The sequence below is a fragment of the Aquarana catesbeiana genome, linkage group LG06 (genome assembly GCF_042186555.1).
Source record: "Aquarana catesbeiana isolate 2022-GZ linkage group LG06, ASM4218655v1, whole genome shotgun sequence".
NCBI lineage: Eukaryota > Metazoa > Chordata > Amphibia > Anura > Ranidae > Aquarana > Aquarana catesbeiana.
The window spans coordinates 15923618-15943544 of record NC_133329.1 but is presented as its reverse complement, the minus strand read 5'-3'; the positions used below and the strand labels follow the sequence as shown (position 1 = coordinate 15943544).

The following is a 19927-nucleotide window of genomic DNA, read 5'->3' as shown; positions in this document are numbered from 1 at the left end:
CAGGGTGATTACAAGCACTGTGCCACATCACAAGTGTGGTAAACACTTTGGCACAGATATCCCACTTCAATACTTAGCCTTTTGCCAGGTTGGTGGAATGGTTTCCTACACCCCTACATATTTCTTGAAAAGATGGGAGGGGAGACATTGGACCAGGATGAGGGAACCCCAACTGGAAATCTTCCCATGGACAATGGTGCCCTGATCTACTATATTGGCCACACCTAGTTATTTCCTTCAATCGGTAATAAAAATAACACAGCCGTTTGTCTACTTGAGTTGGTTAACTGTAGTTGTCAGCAATTTCAGACTTTGACTGGGAAATAACATGCATAAATAAAGGTGTGTACCAAATCATAGAACAGAGCAGAAATACTAAGGGACTGAGAAGGAACATTTACTAGAAATGAATCACATCCAGCTCAGAGAGAACATCAAGAACTTCAGTCTGGATGATGGCCCCAGGGGGAACCAAGGTTTCAACCGGGTCCTCCTTCAACTCTTCGGTTTGCCTGGTCATGGTAAATCCTCCTTAATTAACTCCTGTAAGTATGTTCTGGAGGATGGTGGACCGTTCTTTGAATATGCTAAAGTTGGGAGACCAGACAGAGTCGAAACGATGGTGAGAAGATCATATCAGCTGACAGACACCATAACCCTGGTGGACAACAGGGGCTGCCCGAAAATGAACAACTTCGAGACAGCTGAAATATATGCTCAACTTGGTGAGTGCTGTGAGATAAAATCAATATTTAACAAATAATTATACACCTTCAGTGAGGCTGAAGTCATTATTAACATCTAAATGAAATATGTTCTCTGGGCTAGAGTTTAAAAAGTATAAAAGTATTAAAGGATGGACATGCTTGAAATAAATTATACCCTTTTTCATCACTTAGACCTTCAAGTGTGGCACATTGCTTCAGAGATTGAATCCCTTGTCTGTTCAGAAGCTAATGGCGTGTACACACGGGCGGACTTTTTTGACCGGACTGGTCCCACGGGACAAATCCGTCGGACAGTCCGACCGTGTGTGGGCTTCATCAGACCTGCAGCGGACTTTTTCGGGCGAAAATCAGACGGACTTTAGATTTGAAACGTTTCAAATATATATATATACACACACATACAGTATAAAACATTCATTTGCACAATCACAATCCATCAGCAATTTTAAAATTCTATTATAAACTGCAATGATCAGCCTGGCCAATGATATTTTAAAAAGTACCTGTTGAATGTGTGTTAAATGTAACATTCAACCTGTTATAAGCATGGAAATTGTTACAGTAAGTAGCTATTCACCATGGTATGTCAGGGCTTAAAAATACCTACTGTATATTGATCAAACAGTGGTTATATTTAAGGTAAAAATGTCTTAAAAAATTATAATACTCGTAATAATAATAATAATAATAACATACAAATGATAAAATCAATATAATATGTACTGTAAGTTCACATAACAATAAATCTCAAATGCAAAACAGTTGAGATAAAAGTTTCTTTTTTTAATCACAACTATTTTGCACTCGAGATTTTTTTCATCAATTATTGTATGAACTTACTGTACATATATATAAATATTTTATAATTTGGATGGTATTATTATTATTATTATTATAGAAAAATACTTGGTAAAAATGTACTAAACAAATTTGGACCATGAAGAACAACCAATTGTTATACAGAGGGGAAAATAATGATTGTCTCCCCTGCAGATTGTGTAAGTTTGCCCACTTACAAAGAAATGAAGGGTCTATAATTTTTATCATAGTTTTTTTTTTAAATTATAGAGACAGAATATCAACCAAAAAACCAGAAAAAACACACACAATATAAATGTTATAAATGGAGTTGCAGTTCAGTGAGTAAAAATAAGTATTTGATCCCCAAGCAAAACATGACTTAGTAGTTGGAGAAACCCTTGTTGGCGATCACAGAGGTCAGGCGTTTCTTGTAGGTGGTGATCAGGTTTGCAGACATCTCAGGAGGGATTTTGGTCCACTCTTCTTTACAGATCTTCTCTAAATCCTTAAGCTTTCTTGGCTGTCACTTGGCAACTCAAAGTTTCAGCTCCCCCCATAAATTTTCTATAGGCAAAAGTTGAAAAATAGAAAGGGAATCATGAGAAGGGAGGAGAAAGAGGGGAGAAGAAAGGGGAGGAAGGAAAGTAAAGATCCCCCGGGTAATATGTGATCCCGGTCACATGGTACGCATATAAAAAACAAGAGAACACAAGGTAAAAATTACCAAGGCATTAGTAGGGAGTGGGACTCATCAAAATTAGGAGGCAAAAAGTGTGTCACCCAAGGTCGCCATATTTTCTCAATGTTAGATACTTTATCACAAGTTATAGCCTCGATTTTGGTATGAACCATAGCTTGATTGATTCTATGTTTGCTTTCGGTTAATATCATGGTTGGGGATTTCCAGGCTTTGGCAATTGTTTGTTTCACAGCTGTAGTGATCTGTAGTAAGAGCTTAAAGTGGAGGTCCACCCTAAAAAAAAAAAAAAAAAAAAAAAAAAAAATCACAAAAAGCTCCTTTAAATACCTTAAAAAACATTTGAAAAAAAAAATGTTTTACTTACCAGAAATGCCTGTTGCTAGGCAGATTGTCCTAATCTGCCACTTCCTATTCCGTGGTGATCTTCATTCTTCTCCTCTGGGAAATTTGGGCGCGGTGTCTTCTGGGACCTGTGTGTGTCGCAGAAGACAGCCGCATATTCATAAATCGCCGGGGGACTCGCGAATGCGCGGTAGGAAGGAGGAAGGTTCCACTGCCTGTTTCCTTTAGTGAGAATGGCGGCGGCGGCACACGATACGAGGGACGGATCGGCCTGGGGGGGGGGGGGGGCGACATCGCGGCCACCCTGGACAAGTAAGTGTGCTTATTAAAAGTCAGAAGCTACAGTGTTTGTAGCTGCTGATTTTTAAAAACATTTTTTTACAGCTGGAACACCCCTTCAGCCCTTTCTCGACCAGAGCACTTTTTACAATTTGGCACTGCGTCGCTTTAACTGACAATTGCGTGGTCATTCGATCCTTTTTTTCCCAGAGCTTTCTTTTGGTGGTATTTGATCACCTCTGTGGTTTAAATTTTTGTGCTACTAACAAAAAAAAAGCGAAAATTTTGAAAAAAAAAAATACAACATTTTTTACTGTTTGCTATAATAAATATCCCCAATTTAAAAAAAAAAAAAAAAATCTTCATCAGTTTATCAGTTTAGGCCAATATATATTCTTCTACATATTTTTGGTATAAAAAAAAAATCACAATAAGCGTATATTGATTGGTTTGCCCAAACTATGGGAAAGATTTATGGTATTTTTATTATTATTTTTTTTACTAGTAATGGCGGCGATCTGCGATTTTTAGCGGTACTGTGACATTGCGGACAGATCGGAGACTTTTGACACTTTTCTTGGACCATTGGCATTTATACAGCGATCAGTGCTATAAAAATGCACTGATTACTGTGTAAATGTCACTGGAAGGGAAGGGGTTAAACACTAGGGGGCGATCAAGGAGTTAATTGTGTGTACCCTCAGTGTGTTCTAACTGTGGGGGGATAGGATTGACTAGGAGAGGAGACATATCATTTTTCCTACTTGGTAGGAACAAACGATATGGCTCCTCTTCCCTGACACACACAAATCCCCATGCTGGCACTCATGCACGCGTTCGCGCATGGCCGGCGGCGATCATGCACGCCGGCCACGTGCATTGGGACCCCCCGCCGTGCATCGGCGCGTGCGCCCTCTGGCGGCAGCTAAAGGAATGGATGTACCCATACAGGATTTTGCCCAGGGGAGCCATTCTGCCGCAGTATATCTGCGTGAGCCAGTCGGGAACCGGTTAAATTGACAGCGGTAAAGATAAGCCGGTTTTAAGTTTAAAGGTGCTATTATAGGATTAGGAGAGATAGGTAATTCAAATAATGTTGAAATGATATGGAATATATCTTTCCAAAATCTTTCGACTACCGGACACTCCCACCAGGTATGGTGGTGTGATCCAAGATCAGTACAGCCTCGAAAACCAGGATGGGGAGTAATTGGGAGCATATTTCGCTATTCTGGCAGGGAACAAGTACCAGCGTGTGAGCACTTTATAATTTGTCTCCAATGCAACTGTATTGTACGAAGATGATTTTGTTGTGTTCCAAATTTGTTGTTTGTGAAGAGTCACAGCGCACGAACCCGCCAATACGCTCTTTAGATAAAATAATCTAAAAATAGGCTCGTGATATAAAACACTCAAACTTTTAAGATAGAAATGGCTGGTATATTTTTATCTTGAAAGGTCACACCTTGAACAAATACCTGATCCCTTTCACTGCTATTTCCACACTGCAATCAGCAGTGGATTTATTGGATAGGATGGAGCAAGGCACAAAGTCCACCAATCATTATATTGTAATTAGGTTAAGAGATGGTTTGTGGTTGCTGCAGGTTATCTCACTTTGCATTTTGCTCTTTGCTGAAATAAATACTATAATTATTTATGAATGTATTACATTTATATATTTTATAAATATTACCATGCATTTATAATTTAAAAAAAAAAAATATTAAATAAATACAGAGGTTTTTTTTTTAGGGATTTTTGAGGGTACCAACAGACATTGAAACCAGAAGGTTCATCTATATAAATACATTTTACTTTCAAAGTTTTTTATTATTGTCCAATAACAAAAAATCAGGTACAGTCAATGCATAAAGACGGAATACAATGCGCCATAACATAACAGAACATATAATGCCTCTAGTAGGCATGGAAGGGGCATATTCCATGACTGAGGAGAATAGCAACTCAATGTTTGCTGAGAGTAAAGAAACTGATGTTTTTCAGAGGAAACCTTGTGGTACTCGTTTCGTACAATACCTGGCCCCAGTTCCCCCGGGAGGCTCCCCCGACACCCCTAAAGGGAGCATACTGTGCCAAGACTGCCCCCCCCCGAGGCCCCCGGAGCGCGGCAACATCTATTGGGAGACCTAGAGCACCACATGAGTTAAGTGGAGTGGTGCGTTTGGTCTAATAGCCCCTAGGAGTGGTTTATGAAGATCTAAGGACGGAAGCATCCCTTCCTGTTTGGGGCCCCCATCCCATCCCGATTGTAGAAGGGAGGCTAGGTCAATGGCACTTCTGATTTGATCTGTCTGCCCCTGTCTCCCCGGGATGAACCCTACTTGGTCCTTATGGACGTACCGACTTATGAAGGAGGATAAACGATTGGCCATTATTTTGGATCTTGAGGTCGTTATTTATGAGAGAGATTGGTCTATAATTCTCAACTTCTTCTGGGTTTTTATTGGTTTGGGAATTACTGTTACATAGGCTGCATTAAGCTTAGGATCTAAGGGTGATCCCTGTGCCTTCGTGTTAAAGAATTTAGCCATGTGGGGTGCTAACGTGTCAACGAAGGCCTTATAGTATGGCACAGATAGACCATCTGGTCCAGTGACTGAGCCTGTTTTGAGGTTTTTAATGACCTCCCTTATTTCCTCCACAGAGATGCACACCTCCATAACCTCCCTATGTTCTGCAGATAGAGTTGATATCGGGATGTCACGAAGAAATACGGATATTAGGGGGTCCATATTCTTGGTGGACTTGCTATAAAGGTTGGTGTAGAAGTCCCGGAAGGCCTCCAGTACCTTGTTGGGGTCAGCCGAAGGGGGTTGACCAGCTACTCTAATCCTGGGAATACAGTGGGAACGTGGTCGCGGGAATAGTTTAGAGGCCAGCATCGGACCAATTTTATATTTTTGATGGTAGAATCTAGCTCCACTCCAGCGGATGTACTTCTCCACTTTTACCGTGAGGGCTAAATTCAATTCCAGCCTAGTTGCGTCCAGTTGGTCCATTAAGGCTTTAGAGGGTTCTTCTTGTGTCGGAGTTTTTAGGGAGCAACGTTCTTTTCGAGTTTTGTGATGTCTATTTGTCTTTCTTTCTTTAATTGAGTTGCAATACTGATGATTTTTCGCATAATGGTAGCTTTGTGGGCTGCCCAGAGGGTCTCGGGGGAGATATTGTCTATGTTGTTAAGTAGGAAATATTCCTTCAGTGAATTCTCTATTTCAGTGGTTTTAATGGGGTCACTCAGGATGGCTTTGTTTAGGCACCAGTGTGAGCCCGAAGGCCTAGTGATAGAGTTTTGCATGTAAAGTAGGACTATGGAGTCGTCCGACCAGGCGGTGACGATTATGTTCGCCTTATATGTTGATGGAATAAGGGAGGGGTGTACGAGAATATGATCTATTCTGGAACACGACTGGTGGGGAGCCGAATAGTGGGTATAGTCCCTTTTTGAGGGATTAAGTTCCCTCCATATGTCGACTAGCCCATGTGCATGAAGGGATTTAGCTATGTTCAAGCTGGCTTTGGTGGGACGTGTCAGTTGGCCTTTGGGAGGTTTCGATTTATCGAGTCCTTGGTCGAACGCTATATTTGAGTCCCCTCCGAAGATGACCCTGCTTTCTACAAGGGGCAATAGTGTTTTAAGGATAGATTGAAAGAATTTAGTTTGTCCTTTATTTTTGGGGGCATAGTAAGAAATTATGGAGTAAATGTTACCTCCTTTGGGTGATGATATCCGTTTGTTATTAGTGGTGTCGCCTGGTAGGGGACCCTGTGCTGGGTTCTGCCAAAGATCCCTGAAATCAATAGAGTCTTTGAATGTCAGTTCTTTAGGTTGATTTCCCGAAAGACAGCGAGAAGATCATAGAGATCAAACTTAAGGATGGAACTTGAGAGAACCTGAAAGTCATGTTCTGATTTGCCTCTCTGACCAAAAGTAATTAAAGAGGGAGTCCACCATAAACAAAAAATATTAAAAGCCAGCAGCTACAAATGCTGCAGCTGCTGACTTTTAATAAATGGACACTTACCTGTCCCAGGGTCCAGCGATGTCGGCAGCCGAAGCCGATCGATCGCTCGTCTCTCGGCTGCTGCCACCGCCATCCTCGGTCAGGGAATCAAGAAGTTAAGCGTTGCTGCTTCACTGTCGGGTTCCCTACTGCGCATGCGCGAGTCGCGCTGCGCGTCTACACTGGTCCCCGTTGTGTTGTGGGAACTGTGTGTTTCTCACAACACAACGGGGGGGGGGGCATTTGCGGCTAGCTGCGGCTAGCTATTCCCGGAAGTGGGTGCAGATACCTATATTATACAGGTATCTGCACCTCCCTCCCCCCTGCAAGGTGCCAATTGAGGGGGGGAGGAATCCGATGAGCACTTTAGGGTGGAACTCCGCTTTAAGAGACCTAGGGCGGGTGCCCCTGTCAAGGTCATCAGTCTGACCGTGGATTGAGTTAACTTGTATGAAACTGGGAACCTGAGACGGAAACATAGCAAGGCCTAAAGACCGGCAATGAGGGATAAAATTGGAGCCCTAGGCTCCCACAACAGAGGGAATTGTTATCCCTAAGTGAAGTGCCCTATTAGGGGCGAGTTGGAGGAATAGATTCGGGAGGGCGTCTGCCAACTTTGGACTTCTTGGTCTTGCCTTTATTCCAGAGTGGGGAAACTGGACTTGCCGGGGGGGGGGGTCGTTTGGTGGATCCTCCTGGTGCCGAGGTAAAATCCATGGGTGCTTCCTGGGAAATCAGTTTAAGGTGGAGTAATGCCCCGTACACACGGTCGGATTTTCCGATGGACATTGTCCGATCGGAGCGTGTTGTCGGAAATTCCGACCGTGTGTGGGCTCCATCGGACATTTTCCATCGGATTTTCCGACACACAAAGTTGGAGAGCAGGAGATAAAATTTTCCGACAACAAAATCCGTTGTCGGAAATTCCGATCGTGTGTACACAAATCCGACGGACAAAGTGCCACGCATGCTCAGAATAAAGAGATAAAAGCTATTGGCCACTGCCCCGTTTATAGTCCCGACGTATGTGTTTTACGTCACTGCGTTCAGAACGATCGGATTTTCCGACAACTTTGTGTGACCGTGTGTATGCAAGACAAGTTTGAGCCAACATCCGTCGGAAAAAATCCTAGGATTTTGTTGTCGGAATGTCCGAACAAAGTCCGACCGTGTGTACGGGGCATAAGAGTTTCTCCCCTTCTGGAAGGGAGGAGAAGGAATAGGCCTTGTCTTGGATGGCGAACTTCACTCCGAAGGGGAAGGTCCAGCAATATTTGATGTCCTGTTGGGACAAAACCGTTAGGAGCGGTTTAAGGGTTCTTCACTTTTGGATGGTTGAGGGGGGCCAAGTCTGCAAACATTTGAATCTGATGTCCTCGGCAAGTGACTAGCTGTTTGAGGCGAGATTGTCTCATCACATCCTCCTTTACAGCGTAGAAGTGGGGCTTGACTATGATATCCCTTGGGGAACCATCCTTTCTGGGGGGACCAAGGGCTCTATGGGCCCTGTCCAATTCCAGGCGGTGAGGCGGTGTGTTAGGAAGCAGATCCTTGATGAGGTCCTGAATTGCTGGGGGGATATCCATGATGTTTTTAGGGAGACCTCGGACTCGGAAATTGTATCTCCTGAACCTGTTCTCGAGGTCGTCTATCCTGGCCAGGGCAGTGTCCAGTTGATCCTGGAGGACCTGTATGTGGGCAGAATTCTGGTTGGTTCGTGAGACAGTGATGTCCAGTTTGGTTTCTATGGCTTCCATTCTGGAGCAGAGGTTGGCAAAGTCCGATTTAATGTCTCTGGTGATCTGGGCAGCTGTGTTAGCCAGACCCCTCTCCAGTAAGGCAGAGAATTTGTGGAAAAGGTCCCCCTGTGATGAGGACTGGTCCTGGTCCTGCAGGTAGGGAGAGAGAGATGCTTGGTAAAATGGAGGAGCAGGCCCTGCTGGGGACAGGTTGTAAACCTCCATCGCTCTGCTGAGCAGTGACTCAGTGGAGGCTGGGGAGGGAGCTGGCTGGCCTTGTGGGGTCCCCTGGGCCACTTAGGAGTAAGACAGTCTGGCTGGTAATATCACTTGCCTGCAGTCTTGCTGTATCCCCTCATAGGCCGCGTGTGGCTTTGCTGCAGAAATGCCGGTGACCATCTTGGTACACCCTCCGCGGCCTACTCGATCTAACTCCAGCCCCAGATCGCGTCTGCCGGCTGGTCCAGACATCCTGGGGGGTCCCAGCGCTGTCCCAATGTCAGATGGGCCGTTGGGGGCCTGTTTCGGGGGGTGCTTTGGCCGCTGTGGGGATTGTGCTGCGGAGTTCCCAGCTCAGGCGGCCATCTTGAAGCTCGCGCGCATGCGCAGTCCTATAAAAATACATTTTAATAATACAAAAAGTGGACAATTAAAAGTTTGTTATTCTCAAACAGACATAGAAATCGAAAACAACTTGTCTTATAATGTGCTGTCAAAAAAGATGTTATCTTATCACATTTGGGGATGACGATTTTGTAGTTATCCCGACATGTTTCGCCACCATGGGCTTCCTCAGGGGATATATTTAGAACACGATGTATGTCACTATGACAAGTTTCGCCACCATGGGCTTCCTCAGGGGATATATTTAGAGCACGGTGTATGTAACTATGACAAGTTTCGCCACCATGGGCTTCCTCTGGGGATATATTTGGATATATTTGGAACACGGTGTATGTGACTATGTAGAAAACAAAACATATTGTAAGACACTATATTCTCATATTATTATATTGCAAAACCAAAATAATTTAGAAAAATAGGGAATAGGGCAGTTCTTCACTATGAATGGGCTGCCAATGTACCACAACGCAGCAAAAAATTAACATGAATTTTTCTAAATGTAGCACACCACAAACATTGCATGCACATTGCCTACTACTGTAGCCTTTCCCTAACAGTTAAACTCCTAAAGATATTATATTAAGTTAAATATATTCAGTTCTGTGTGTTGTCTTTAGGTAACTTCCTGCCTCTTGACATTGGGGTAGTGTGGAGAGAGAGTTACAGTGATGTGGTCAGCAATCTGGAGCAAGCTGAGATGGAACCCAATGAAAGTGACCTCATCATCCCTGTCTTTGTCTACAAGTGAGAGCTCATCTCTGTTTTATAGTAAAAATAAATAAATAAATAAATAAATAAAAATAAAACAACTATGGTGTGTATTATTTTAACCACTTAAGGACCTGGGCTTATTTTTTAGACTCAGTGTTTACAAGTTAAAATCTTTTTTTTTGCTAGAAAATTACTTAGAACCCCCAAACATTATATATTTTTTTCTAACACCCTAGAGAATAAAATGGCGGTCGTTGCAATACTTTATGTCACACTGTATTTGTGCAGCTGTCTTACAAGCGCACTTTCTTGAGAAAAAATACACTTTATTGAATTAAAAAATAAGACAAAAGTAAAGTTAGCCCAATTTTTTTTTTATATTGTGAAAGATAATGTCACGCTGAGTAAATTGATACCCAACATGTCACGCTTCAAAATTGCCCCTGCTCGTGGAATGGCGTCAAACTTTTGCCCTTAAAAATCTCCATAGGCGATGTTTAAAAAACGTATATACTGTAGGTTACCAGTTTTGGGTTACAGAGGAGGTCTAGGGCTAGAATTATTGCTCTTACTCTAACGATCGCAGCGATACCTCACATGTGTGGTTTGAACACCGTTTTCATATGCGGGTACGTATGCTTCTGCGTGCGAGCTCGGAGGGAAGGGGCACTTTACTTTTTTTTTTTTTTCTTATTTATTTTACTTTTTTTTTTTTAATTTTGAAACTCTCTTTTTTTAAAAAAAAATTGAGTTACTTTTATTCCTATTACAAGTAATATAAACATCCCTTGTAATAGAAAAAAAGCATGACAGGTCCTCTTAAATATGAGATCTGGGGTCACAAAGACCGCAGATCTCATATTTACACTAAAATGCAATAAAAACAAATAAAAATAAAACAATATGGAAAAGTCTCCCCGAGTGGGGTTTTTTCCACAGCAAAATTACAATAATTAAAATTTGGTTTTAGAAAAGTTTTTTTATTGAAAGAACAACAACAAGACATAAACACATAAACGTTTAAAATATGAGCTCTGGTCTGAGATATGTATCACCATTCAATTCTACAATAATGTAGCCATACAACAGTACATAATATTGACTCGAATATTGAATATGCAAATGACCAACGCGTTTCAATGTGCATGGTCAAAGTCTTCCTCAGGGGATTGATTTGCTGTCAAAAAATATACAAGCATTGTTTATATATATCAGCAATATCAATTCCTACAAACAAAATCCCTCGTATTCACATGGAGAAATTGTAAAGTGGCATAGTTACCAAATGGACAATTTCCTGACCAGGGTTCCTTTAATCAATGATCCCGTGCATTTGTGTCACACACACTCCCTCTTCAAAGAGCCGACTTACAACTGCGGCGGGCGGTCCGTAAGTAGTTAAAATGTGTTTGAACTGCTTGTAAATTTGTTCTGTGCTAATGGGACAAAATCGAATCGAATCTTCTCAGGCTATAATTTCTGTAGATTGAATGAATAGGAAAAATACCGCAGTGTGGCCACTAGATGGTGCAATCTGTATTCGGAACCAAGTATTTTCCTCAGCTCCATCTTGTGGCTGTAATGTGGTATCTTCCATACACACACATTCCATCTGCGGATAATATCGCCTGCGAACATTCGATTTTGCCACGTTTACACAGAACACATTTACATGCAGTTTACATGCAAGCACCTCCATGTCTTCTAACAAAATAAATACATTCATGTTCTTTGGTCAATTGTTGCTTTCATAACTATTTATGTCTTTTATAGTGTCAAACATTCGATTCCAGAGGAGGGCATTGCTGAACTGTCCTCCTTTATTACGAACTGTCGACTCATGACAGGTAAATACTAATCAAATCAGAACAATGGTTTAAACTAATTAATAAAGCAAAACATATTTACAATAATAATAATAATAATAATAATAATAATAATACAATTAAAGCATCACCAGTCAAAATTACCATACATTTGTTTTTATCTGAACTTTAAGTGATTGTAAAGGTATTTTTCTTTAATACCAAACATGCCTTACTTACAGTGCCTTGAAAAAGTATTCATATCCCTTGAAATTTTCCACATTTTGTCATGTTACAACCAAAAACGTAAATTTATTTTATTGGGATTTTATGTGATAGATCAACACAAAGTGGAACATAATTGTAAAGTAGAAGGAAAATAAATGATTTTCAATTTTTTTTTTTTTTTACAAATAAATATGTGAAAAGTGTGGGGGGGCATTTGTATGGCGCCCCCCAGAGTCAATACTTTGTAGAACCCCCTTTCTCTACAATTACATCTGCAAGTCTTTTTGGGGATGTCTCTACCAGCTTTGCACATCTAGAGAGGGACATTTTTGCCCCGAATAGATTCTCAATTGGATTTAGGTCTGGACTGTGACAGGCCATTCTAACACATGAATATGCTTTGATCTAAACCATTCCATTGTAGCTCTGGCTGGATGTTTCGGGTTGTTGTCCTGCTGGAAGGTGAACCTCCGCCCCGGTCTCAAGTCTTTTGTAGACTCTAACATGTTTTCTTCTAAGATTGTCCTGTATTTGTCTCCATCCATCTTCCCATAAACTCTGACCAGCTTCCCTGTCCCTGCTGAAGAAAAGCATCCCCACAACATGATGCTGTCACCACCATGTTTCACGGTGGGGACGGTGTGTTCAGGGTAATGTGCAGTGTTATTTTTCCACCACACATAGCGTTTTGCTTTTAGGCCAAAACGTTCAATTTTGGTCTCATCTGACCAGAGCACCTTCTTCTACGTTTGTTGTGTCCCCCACATGGCTTCTCACAAACTACAAACAGGACTTCTTATGACTTTCTTTCACCAATGTCTTTCTTCTTGTCACTCTTCCATAAAGGTCAGATTTGTGGAGAACACGACTAATAGTTGTCCTGTGGACAGATTCTCCCACCTGAGCTGTGGATCTCTGCAGCTCCTCCAGAGTTACCATGGACCTCTTGGCTGCTTCTCTGATGAATTCTCTCCTTGCCCGGCCGGTCAGTTTAGGTGGATGGCCATGTCTTGGTAGGTTTGCAGTTGTGCCATACTCTTTACATTTTCCGATGATGGATTGAACAGAGCTCAGTGAGATCTTCAAAGCTTGGGAGATTTTTTTATAACCTAACCCTGCTTTATACTTCTCCACAACTTTATCCCTGACCTGTCTGGTGTGTTCCTTGACCTTCATGATTCTGTTTGTTCACTAAGGTTCTCTAACAAACCCCTGAGGGCTTCACAGAACAGTTGTATTTATACTGAGATTAAATTTCACACAGGCGGACTCTATTTACTAATGTGAAGGTGACTTCTGAAGGCAATTGGTTCCACTGGATTTTAGTTAGGCATATCAGAGAAAAGGGTGCTGAATACCAATGCCCCCCCCCACCCTTTTCAGATATTTATTTGTAAAAAAAATGAAAACAATTTATCATTTTCCTTCCACTTCACAATTATGTGCCACTTTGTGTTGGTCTATCAAATAAAATCTCAATAAAATACATTTACGTTTTTGGTTGTAACATGACAAAATGTGGAAAATTTCAAGGGGTGTGAATACTTTTTTCAAGGCACTGTACCTACCCTGTGCAATGGTTTTGCACAGAGCAGCCTGGATCCTCATCTTCTCGGGTCCCCTGCCCGCTCCTGGTTCCTCCCCCCTACTGAGTGTCCCGAAAGCAAGCCACTTGTTATGTGGGCACACATGCAGGCACGATCTTGCTCTTGCTCATAGCTCAGCCTCTACTCTCAGGCACAGCACTGGATCGAGATCGGGCTCAAGTAAATATAAAAGGGGGAGGCTAGACAAGGAGCTCTGACACTTAGTGGAACTTTTCGTGGACCAGTGACACCAATACAGGGATCAGTCTTAAAAAAATGCACTGTCACTGTATAAATGACACTTGTAGGGAAGGGGTTAACATCAGGGGTGATCAAAGGGTTAAGTGTGCTCCTAGGGAGTCCTTTCTAACTGTGGAGGGAGTGGATACACCGGAGGAAAAGATAGATATGTGTTTCTGTTTACATGAAACACAATATCTCCCTTTTCCTCCCTCACGGAATAGCGGTCTGCCTTGTTTACATAGGCAGACCACCGTTCTGCCTTTCCTGCAAACGAGGTCTGGGCCGCTGGACCCCGCTGATTTGGCTCCCGATGTGTCCAATCTAAAAGGGTGCAGGGCTCTGGTGGCGCGCGAACGCGCCCCAGATCACGTGCACAAAATCACGTACGGGTACGTGATTTTGCACAGCCAGGCCGCCCTGCCGCAGTATATATGCGGTAGGCAGTCCGAAAGCGGTAAAAATTATATACAGTGTATAGAAGCTGAATGCACTGCCAAAAGTTTGAATAATGATCACCTGTGTCTTCAGCAAACATTGGTGCTGACTTAGCATAAAGCTAGCCTTTTGTTAAGGTTGCATTTACCCTAATAGCCCTTGTGAGGCAGTTCTAGGGCAATAGAGTTAGAGGTGGCACCCTCAAACCTCAAAATGTAAGAATGCAGTAAACTGATCCTTAGCAAGAACATACAGTAGGTATGACTTAGCTAAACATAAGACATAAGATAATGACTTAGCAAGAACTTGGTGGGGTGCAGGGAATGGTAACGGGAGTTAGAAGGCTCTTATAGGAAACATGAAACCATCTCTCCCCTTGTGTTTGGTGCCCTATATGGCAGAAAATTGGTGATACGTAGATGACAGACTCCATGCTGCCCCCTAGAGCTCATTCTAGTGTTAGTCTTCCATACAGTGATCACATGACACAAGATGAGCATAGCAATAGGTGTCACCATCGTGTATGATGTCTAAACACAGCTCTGCCATTTGTGATATTTTGTTGAACTCTGTGTATTCTTGATTTTTCTAGGAGTTTACCCCATTATCGTCCTTACTAATAAACATAGTGCCGATTACCTGACACTGGAGAAAACTTTCAGGCGAATGAGGGCTGAGGTGGTGATGACCGTTGAGAACTACACAAATGAAGACCACATGAAAACACTGGGAAGGACAACAGACATCCTTAAGTTCATTGACAGCGCTCTAAACAATGCCAAGTATCTTATGGAGCAGCCAAGAAACCCAAAGAAGGATCGGATAGGCCGTCGATTGTTCCTCCTTAACCACATCCACGATGCCAAGCTGGCCCAACAAGAAGAACAGATAAGGAAAGAAGAGGAACAACGGGCAAAAAGAAACCAAACCAACACAAGTTTTTGGCGCAAACTTTTCAGGCACAAACAATAACAAGAACTTCTCCCTTGCTAAACTTCTTATTGGGCACAATTACAGCGCCTTGAAAAATGTATTTATACCCCTTGAAATTTTTCATGTTACAACCAAAAACGTAAATGTATTTTGTGATTTTATGTGATAGACCAACACAAAGTGGCACAAAATTGTGAAGTGGAAGGAAAATGATAAATGGTTTTCAAAATTTGTAACAAATAAATATGTGAAAAGTGTGGGGGGGCATTTGTATTCAGCCCCACTTTACTCTGATACCCCTAACTAAAATATAGTGGAACCAATTGCCTTCAGAAGTCACCTAATTAGTAAATAGAGTTCCCCTGAGTGTAATTTAATCTCAGGATAAATACATCTGTTCTGTGAAGCCCTCAAAGGTTAGTTAGAGAACCTTAGTGAACAAACAACATCATGAAGGCCAAGGAACACACCAGACAGGTCAGGGATAAAGTTGTGGAGAAGTATAAAACAGGGTTAGGTTATAAAAAAAATCTCCCAAGCTTTGAACATCTCACAGAGCTCTGTTCAATCCACCATCTGAAAATGGAAAGAGTATGGCACAACTGCAAACCTACCAAGACATGGCCGTCCACCTAAACTGACCGGCCGGGCAAGGAGAGCATTCATCAGAGAAGCAGCCAAGAGGTCCATGGTAAATCTGGAGGAGCTGCAGAGCTCAGGTGGGGGAATCTGTCCACAGGACAACTATTAGTCGTGCTCTCCACAAATCTGGCCTTTATGGAAGAGTGACAAGAAGAAAGACATTGGTGAAAGAAAGTCATAAGAAGTCCTGTTTGTAGTTTGTGGAGGACACAGCAAACATGTGGAAGAAGGTGCTCTGCTCAGATGAGACCAAAATTTAACTTTTTGGTCTAAAAGCAAAATGCTTTGTGTGACAGAAAACTAACACTGCACATCACTCTAAACACACCATCCCTACCGTGAAACATGGTGGTGGCAGCATCATGTTGTGGGGATGCTTTTCTTCAGGAGGGTCAGAGTTGATGTGAAGATGGATGGAGCCAAATACAGGACAATCTTAGAGGAAAACCTGTTATGCTGCGTACACACGAGCGGACTTTCCAGCAGAAAAGGTCAGACGGAAGGATTCCATCGGACATTCCGATCGGGTGTGGGCTTTATCGGACCTTCATCTTACCTTTTCTGTCGAAAAATCTGATGGACTTTAGAAATAGAACGTGTTTCAAATCTTTCCGACGGACTTAATGTTCGTCTGTATGCTAGTCCGACGGACCAAAAACGACGCAAGAGCAGCTATTGGCTACTGGACTATGAACTTCCTTATTCTAGTCAATTTGTACGTCACCACATTCGAAACGATTGGACTTTGGTGGGATCGTGTGTAGGCAAGTCCGTTTCGTTGGAACTCCGTCGGAACTCCGTCGAAAAGTCCTTCGGAGTTCGGGCGGACGAGAAGCCCGCTCGTGTGTACGGGGCATTAGAGTCTGCAAAAGACTTGAGACTGGGGCGGAGGTTCACCTTCCAGCAGGACAACGACCCGAAACATCCAGCCAGAGCTACAATGGAATGGTTTAGATCAAAGCATATTCATGTGGTAGAATTGCCCAGTCAAAGCCCAGAACTAAATCCAGTTGAGAATCTGTGGCAAGACTTGAAAATTGCTGTTCACAGACGTTCTCCATCCAATCTGACAGAGCTTGAGATATTTTGCAAAGAAGAATGGGCAAAAAGACTTGCAGCTGTAATTACAGAGAAAGGAGGTTCTACAAAGTATGTTTTTTTATTTTAGGTTCTACAAAGTATTGACTCAGGGGGGCGCCATACAAATGCCCCCCCACACTTTTCACATATTTATTTGTAAAAAAAATTTGAAAACCATTTATCATTTTCCTTCCACTTGAAAAAATGATGTGCCACTTTGTGTTGGTCTATCACATAAAAATCTCAATAAAATACATTTACTTTTTTGGTTGTAACATGACAAAATGTGGAAAATTTCGAGGGGTATGAATATTTTTTCAAGGCACTGTGTATCTTATATCCAAGATTTTTAGGGTTCTACCCAGCTGTTTACTAAATGATAACACCACATATTAAAATGTAAAAAAAAAATCATAATAATTTTTTTATATATGTAAAATGAAAAAAATATTAAAGGCATTGTGCACTTTTAAATATTCTTGTTGTTTTTTCTAGTCCTTTTGGGTTATCTAGGTATTAGGCCCCCTTCATATGGAGCAGACTCCGGGGATCTGTCTGCTGATGAGAGCAGAGCGGGGTGGATGACAGGTCTGTGTCCGCTCAGTTTATGCAGGGAGGACATGGACAGAGCTGCTCTGCTCTCAGGTCTAAACTGACTCCATTGTCCATTTACACCTGACTGTCCTCCAATTCGATCCTCCTAGACTGAAGTGGACAGATCCCCTTCCATTTTTTATTTTTAAGCAGATCAGGTTGGAGATGGGCGGGTATAAAGGGACCCAAGTTTGTTTACACCCACCGGTCCATAGGAGTGAATGGAGGGTCAGATCAGTTCCACCTGAAAAAACTGACAGGTTGACCTGATTGGCTACTTTGTGTGAAAGGGACCTTAGTGTAATTATATTCCTTATGTGGTTTATTTGCCTTACCCATAATGATAATCTCACATGCTGTGGCTATGGTTTGTACTGTCATGGCTGATCGATCCCATTATGTCCATCATCCATGTATTCCTGCAACTAGCTTGTCCCTATACCCTAAAGAGACAGGCAACCAGTGTATACCTCGCCATTTCTTCTGTGTTGCATTACAAATGTCAAAGTGCAAAACATATGAAGCACTACATGCTCTGCCCATTTGTGTCGGTGTCTGATCTAATTACTGTATAGTTCACATCTGCAGAGCACTAGACGGATAGACCCGGGGATTGTGGGATATGCAGTTTCTTCACAGGAAGTGTCAGGTCTCACACTACAGACGTTGAATTGCCCCACCTTGACTTAGAAGTATAGGAATAACCTCAGGACCATCAGTTTAGTTCAACATTGACAAGCTCAAAAAACTGGCGTGTTTCTCATGGGGATAAATAAAAAAAAACAAGCTGAAATTTCCACCTTTAGCTCAGGGAAAGACAACATTGCCACTTCTTCTTGAGAAACCAGTGTGTTAGGGAATCAGTGGTGGTCTGTCCATAGGGGGCGCTCGGGCGCTGCCCCCCCCCCCCAAGCTTTTGGCAAAAAAAAAGTCACTTTAAGAGTGACCAGGCGCCGGACACACAGCGGTCTATGGGAAGCTTCCCGGCTTGCAATCAGCTGATTGCAGGCTGGGAAGCTGATTTGCCCTTGTTTAGGGCTTGTGCAGGGCACACACTCCCACTCTCCAGTGATTTGCCCCTGGCTCTTGTCCATTTTTTTTCATTGGCCGGGACCGGAAGGCGGCTGAGCGGTGTTTTTTCAGAACTACGGCGTCACTTCCAGTTTCCCTGGAGTCGGAGTGGAGTGCGGATACTGAGACTACTTTATTACTGTATCCCGGGACCCTGTAATGTGAGGCGGGGGGCGGATCACAGATGCGGCGGGTGGGTGCAGAGCTGAGCGCAGAGTACCAGAGCAGAAGGTGAGTGACTGAGTGCAGAGATCGGAGGTGATCTCTCTCACTGTGAATGGCAGAGGATTTTTGCATGTCTCTCCCTCCTGGCAACATGTTTCTCCATCCCCCGAGTCATCAGACTTCTCTGCAGGGCGGCTACAGAGTGACTGTTCCCTCCGGTGTGTAGTGTTTTCTGCCAGGAGCCTGCCCCCCTCCCCCCACCTCTGTTCACTTTTCTTAGCTGCTGCAGAGCTTCATGGAGGGGAGGGTGGGGCTGCTGAGTGTTGTGGTGCAGGGCAGTGACTGGCCGCTTTGAGGTTCCCCAACCCCCCTTTCCTGGATCCTAAAACGCCCCCCCGCCTCTCCATCCTAAAACGTATCCCCCTCCCTGCCGCACCACCCTAAAACGCCCCCCCGTCCCTCCACCCTAAAACGTCCCCCCTGTCTCTCCACCTTAAAACGGCCCCCCCCTGCCACTCCACCCTAAAACGCCCCCCTCCCTGCCTCTCCACCCTAAAATGCTTCCCCTCCCTGTCTCTCCAGCCTAAAATGCCCCTCCGCCTCTCCACCCTAAAACGGCCCCCCTCCCTGCCTCCTCACCCTAAAATGCCCCCCTCCCTGCCTCTCCACCCTAAAATGCCCCTCCGCCTCTCCACCCTAAAACGGCTCCCCCTCCCTGCCTCCCCACCCTAAAATGGCCCCCCTCCCTGCCTCCCCACCCTAAAGTGGCCCCCCCTCCCTGCCTCCCCACCCTAAAACGCCCCCCTCCCTGCCTCTCCACCCTAAAATATCCCCCCCCGCCTCTCCACCCTAAAACGACCCCTCCTCCCTGCCTCTCCACCCTAAATGCCCCCCCTTCCTGCCTCTCCACCCTAAACAATAACCCCCCTCCCTGCCTCCACCCTAAACAATAACCCCCTCCCTGCCTCCACCCTAAACAATAACCCCCCTCCCTGCCTCTCCACCCCAAACAATAACCCCCCTCTCTGCCTCCACCCTAAACAATCTTTATACCGTATCTGTGGTGCTGATCTATATACCTTATCTGTGGTGCTGATCTATATACCGTATCTGTGGTGCTGATCTATATAACGTATCTGTGGTGCTGATCTATACACTGTATCTGTGGTTCTGATCTATATATCGTATCTGTGGTG

At 43.4% G+C, this 19927-nt stretch overlaps 1 protein-coding gene across 1 annotated transcript; it reads left to right on the top strand.

Annotated features, from left to right (window-relative positions):
• Positions 1-209: 209 nt before the first annotated feature.
• LOC141148181 (uncharacterized) lies at positions 210-17364 on the top strand. The gene is made up of 4 exons (XM_073635378.1): positions 210-725; positions 9856-9982; positions 11723-11796; positions 14839-17364. Exons 1-4 carry the CDS (start codon positions 407-409, stop codon positions 15216-15218), a joined length of 900 nt encoding a protein of 299 aa, XP_073491479.1. The 5' UTR covers positions 210-406; the 3' UTR covers positions 15219-17364.
• Positions 17365-19927: the final 2563 nt, after the last annotated feature.